At 63.7% G+C, this 5335-nt stretch overlaps 1 protein-coding gene across 1 annotated transcript; it reads right to left on the reverse strand.

Moving 5' to 3' along the window:
- Window positions 1-70: 70 nt before the first annotated feature.
- Window positions 71-2932, reverse strand: LOC117802929 (translation initiation factor IF-2-like). The gene is made up of 4 exons (XM_034663742.1): window positions 2910-2932; window positions 2325-2524; window positions 1738-2111; window positions 71-959 (listed from the first exon to the last, which is right to left on the reverse strand). Exons 1-4 carry the CDS (start codon window positions 2930-2932, stop codon window positions 552-554), a joined length of 1005 nt encoding a protein of 334 aa, XP_034519633.1. The 3' UTR covers window positions 71-551.
- Between the last annotated feature and the right edge of the window lie 2403 nt (window positions 2933-5335).

Genomic DNA, 5335 nt, shown 5'->3' on the forward strand with positions numbered 1-5335 from the left:
GCTGTCCCTCCACTCAGCTTCGCACTTCCAGCCCCCTCTCTGGCCGGCCCTGGAGCTCCGCCCTCACCACCCCCCTTTCCAGTGCACAGCCCTGGGCACCCTCCAAGCCTGTCCCCTCCATGGCCCCAGAAGAGGCAGCAGGAAGGGTGGAATGAACAGACCTGGCACCACGGGCCCAGGTTCAAATCTCAGCAGAGATTTGGCCTTGGGTAGGAGCAACCCTCTCTGAGCCCCACTTTTCTTGTCTTAAAGCTGGAGAATCATGATACCCTGGCTTCTCACATGAGACAAAAATTTACTGATCCTTTTCTGGAAGAGTGGGGGCCCTGTTTCAAGTGTGAGGATTTAGAGGAGATCCAGGGGATCCGCACCCTGGTCCAGAAGCTCAGGTTACCATGCCAGGCACCCGGAACAGGGTGGTGCCCAGGGTGGATACTTAGCAAGTGATTAAGATGCCCATTGTAGAGGTGAGGAAGCATTCAGCGAGGGGTGTGATTTGTGTGGTTGCACAGTTTACTAAAGGGCTGGTCACCCTGTGAACTAGAGGTCCCCTACTCCCTCTGCTCACACCGGCACCAGCAGGCTACTGGAGGCGCAAGGGGGCCCTCTGCCACAGTGCCCGGCTCCTGCAGGGGTGCTGCCCCCCATCGCACCCCGAACGCCAAGTTCAAGCCTCTTCCGTTGGAGGAGGAGAGGAGGGCGCCGCCTCGCCCCAGGCCTCCCGAGCCTCGCGGAGTGCACCCCAAACTCCAGCCTCGCGCTGAGCGCCCACCCCGCCGGCCGGAGCGGCCACCACCTCGCCAACCGCGCGGGCCCCAGGTCCCCACGCCCCGGGCCCGCGTGTACCTGCGGCTTGTCACGCGGCCGGTCCTCAAGTTGGGAAGCGCCGCCCATGGTCTTCCACCGGTCGTTGACCATCTTCCGGCAGGACTGGCGGGGGCGCCCGGCGAGGCGCGCCGCTGCGGAGCGCAAAGACGCCGAGGTGGGCGCGGGCTCCGGCGCGGGGCGCGTTCTGCCCGCCAGATCCCCGCCTCGGTGCTCCGCGCCGGGTGACCCCGGCCAGCGGGCGTGCGTGTCCGGGGATGAGCGGGTGAGGACGGAGTGCGCGGGTATGCGCGGGTGTAGCGGGAGCGGGAGCGCGAGAGCAGCCCGCCCGCCCGCCGCTCGCGCTGCGCGCCGTCCCCGCTCCCCTCTCCCGCGCCTCCCCCTGCGCGCTCCTCTCCCTCCTCCCTCCTTGCTTCTCAATCTCCGTGTCTTTTTTGTCTCGGACTCTCTTTGCCTTTTATCGCTCCCCCCGGCCTCCCTCCCTCCCTCTCTCTCTTTCTCTTTCTCACACACACACACACATACACACAGACACACACACACACACACACACACACACACACACACACACACACACACACACACACAGACTGACACACCGCAGCCAACGATAGTTCAACTCCACCTCCGAAAAGGCCCAGATAAACGCGCAGAACCCGCCCCAGGCCCCCGGGGCCAGCCCGAAGGGCGGCAAACCGCCGCGGGCAGCCCGCCTCCTGCCGGCTCCCGGAGGGGCCAGGGAAACCCGGGCGGCGCCTCCTCACAACTTCCTCCCCCGCCGAACCCGTGCCAACTCACCGTGCGCGGGGGGCGCGGCGCCGGGCGGGCCCAGGGGGCGCCCCTGCCCGGCCGTCGGGCGTCTCCCGGGAGTGGCGCCGCGCTCCTCCTGCTCCCTCTGGGCGCAGGGCTCACCCCGAGACCCGGGCGGGGCAGGGGATGGGGGCCGGCCGGAGTGCGTCCCCTGTGGGTCTCCGAGGTCTCGGTCCGGGCCCCGGGGCAAGGGCGTCCTGTCCGGGAGTCCCCAGCCGCTGGGACCTTCCCCTCCGGATCCCGACCAGCGAGGCCGGCCCTGGGGGCGCCCTGGCCACAGTCAGCGACCCTCGATCCTGGCGCTCGCGGGCCAACAGCTAGCCCAACGCCTCCCTGCGCAGGCGGCCCGGAGGCCGAAGGGGGTCCCCGCCGCCGCCGCGACAGCCGCGGCGCCGCGGTCCCAAGTACGAGCAGCTCTGAGCTCTGCCGGCGCTCGCGGCCGACCGCCCGCGTTCCCCAGGCGCGCCCCGCACCGTCTCAGCCCCCGCCTCCTCCTCTGCCCGGGAGAGGAGGGATCTGTGCCGGGAGGGGGCTTCTTAGTCGCCCCCTCCCACCAGCAGCACTTTTAAAAGCATTTAATCCGCCCGGCGCGGCCTTCGGAGGTAATTGACAAAGTCCTTAATCTGCNCGGCCCTGGGGGCGCCCTGGCCACAGTCAGCGACCCTCGATCCTGGCGCTCGCGGTCCAACAGCTGGCCCGACGCCTCCCTGCGCAGGCGGCCCGGAGGCCGAAGGGGGTCCCCGCCGCCGCCGCGACAGCCGCGGGCGCCGCGGTCCCAAGTACGAGCAGCTCTGCGCTCTGCCGGCGCTCGCGGCCGACCGCCTGTTCCCCAGGCGCGCCCCGCACCGTCTCAGCCCCCGCCTCCTCCTCTGCCCGGGAGAGGAGGGATCTGTGCCGGGAGGGGGCTTCTTAGTCGCCCCCTCCCACCAGCAGCACTTTTAAAAGCATTTAATCCGCCCGGCGCGGCCTTCGGAGGTAATTGACAAAGTCCTTAATCTGCGCGGTTAACGAGCTGCTATTGTGGCTTCTGACCGGGAGGCGCCCACACGGCCCGACGCCGCGTTCTCCGCGGGCCGCCCCCTCTCCAGGCCGCCGCAGGAGCCGGGACGACGGCCCCTCCCCCGCCCCTTTCTTCGATCCCTTCTGCTACCCCCAGCTTCAGAATAGACACCCCCATTTCCCGCCCCCCGCTTCTCCCCAAAGCTGTTTTCCGGCTCCCGGGGAGCCTTGGCCCGCCACGCTGTTCCCTGGCACCGTCTTCGTCTCTTCCCCACCGGCTGCCAGTCTGTCGCCCCATCTTCGTCCCTCTCCCGGCCCCTCTCCAAGCCCCACACAGACAATGCAGGCTGTCCGGGGGTGGGGCCACGCCCAGCCTGCGAGGTCGCTGTGCCCCGAGCTGGGCAGGCCGGGCGACCCCGTGCCCCATGCCATCTGAGCGACTGTCACTCACCCACCAGCAGCTGGGTTCACAACATGCCAGCTGTTTGTCCCCAGCCTCCTCTTCCTTTCAGGGCTGCCGGCTGCCCCCCCTACAGCCCCACCCTGTTTGCACCCCACAGGGAGGTTGCCGAGGTTGCTGGAGAGGATCCCACAGCCCTGGTTGGGAGGCAGGGGACCTGCGTGGAGTTCAGGCTCTTTCCCGATGGCACCCTTCCCCTGGGGCCCCTTTCCTGTGGGTTCAAGGGATAGGCAGGTGACCTGGGGGGCGCCATCTGGCTTGGGCTAAGGGATGTGGTGGAAAGCACAGAGCCCCGGCTGTGGGGCCTGGGGCAAGCTACTGCTCCTCTCTGAGCCTCAGTTTCCCCATGTGTACCAACAGGTTAACAGCACCTTCTTTGGAAGAGCTCTTGGAAGTTCTAAGAGAGGGTCCATTGAAGCACTCGAGCAGATTTCCAGCTTTCCTGCTATGACCTTGGGCAGATTTCTTGTCCTCTCTAGCCTCAGTTTCCTCATTGAAGTCAGGACCTCCCCCTTTTTGATGGGGAATTGTGAAGTTTACAGGCATGTGGCTGAGACCGCAAGTCTGTGATTCTGATTTGGGAAGAGGATGTAAACTCCAGACGTGTCTCTGTACAGACAAAGTTATCAGCTTGGGGCGGAACCCTGAACTGAGAATCTGAGGGTGGGGTGGTGCTAAGAGTGGTGAACAGAGGTTCGGGGCACATGCTCTGAGTGGGCAGGGAAAGCATCCTGAAGAAGCGGGGGTGTGAGCCGGGCCTGGAAGGCGGGATGTCTGGTTGCTGGGGAAAAAGGCATTATGGCAAAGGCAGGGCATGGAGAGTGACAGACACTGGGCTGTGCAGGCAGGTGCAAGCAGGAGGATGCTGGCTGGAGCCTCTGCTCCCAGGCCAGCATAAGGACAGATGGACAGGTAAGCGGGGGCCACCTAGCGGCTCCTCCTGGCACTGCTGGCTGCAGGTTGTCTCACCTGCTGGGGCAGACCCCTCACTTTCCCGCCCTTGACTGGGTGCAGTGAGTACCTGGGTCAAGGACGATCTTCATCTGTCACTCCCTCGGCACCCCAAGAGAAGAATCAGCCCTGGTGCGACTCTGGCATTTGCTCAGTGATTTACACACCGTATTCATCTGACACGCTTGGGGCATAGTCTCAGGGAGAAGAGAGAGGCACCCTCAGCTCACTGACCCCAAGATCTGTGAAAGAAAAATCGCAGCTGACCTCACAGAGGGGACAGTGCCCCCACCTTTCCCTTTTGACAAAGCTAGTGTCCGCAGAGCCCCAGGGAGGAACCTAGGTGTGCTCAACTGGCCAGGGAGGGATCAAGGTTATCTGGGGACCAGCCAGGACCTTGGGGGCACCGGAACTGAGGACCCCAGGTTGCATGGCATAGACCCAAGGCTGCCCCAGTGCCCCTGCACACTTTATGTGCATCCGCTCACCGTCCTCCCTCGCCCGTCCGAGTCCACATGTTCCTACTTTTCCTGCCCCTGGCCACCTGGACATGATGCTGGCCCCACCAACAGAAAACTCCTGTCGGATTTTTAGTTTAAATTACAGAAAGACTGTGATCCGTCCTGCTCATCCTTTGGAGCCAGGACGTCACTGGTAGATCATCAGCAGGCCAGTAACAACTGCCCTTGGTCAGGGGCCCCCCAGAGTCTGACGGAGGGCATGGCCGTGGGGGTCCTCATGCACCGCCCTTAGCAGGGAGTGGGAACAGGGCAGTGTCACGGTGGCAGAGTCATGCCAGCACTGGAGGGATGGAAGGGAAGAGAACCAGTGAAGGAGAGAAGAAAGTGGCCAGGGACATCGGGTGACGACATCCAGAGTGCTGATCCTTCGATTGGCTGCCGTCTGTTGAGCGTCACCCTACCCTCAGCTCTGTGCTAAGCACACTGCATCCTCCCTCGGAAACGGGAGCTCCCGTAATCCCCATTTTATGGATGGGAAAACTGACTCAGGTAAGTTACATGAAATGGTACAATGAGCAGAGGCCATTCAGCATTTCCCGCGTGCTGAGTACCATTCGTTAGCGATATACCTTATTTCATGTAATCCTCACCAGAAACCGATATGCGTGACCATTTTGCATCCCCATTTTATAGATGAGGCAACTGAAGGTCAGAGAGGTTAAGTAACTTGGTCGAGCTCACCCAGCAATGGATGCGGCCAGAACTGGAACTCGGGTCTCCACACTGCCACCCCTCTCTCTGTCACTGGCTTCTGTCCTCTTTGTCATCT

Source organism: Ailuropoda melanoleuca, chromosome 7 (genome assembly GCF_002007445.2).
Source record: "Ailuropoda melanoleuca isolate Jingjing chromosome 7, ASM200744v2, whole genome shotgun sequence".
Taxonomy (NCBI): Eukaryota; Metazoa; Chordata; class Mammalia; order Carnivora; family Ursidae; genus Ailuropoda; species Ailuropoda melanoleuca.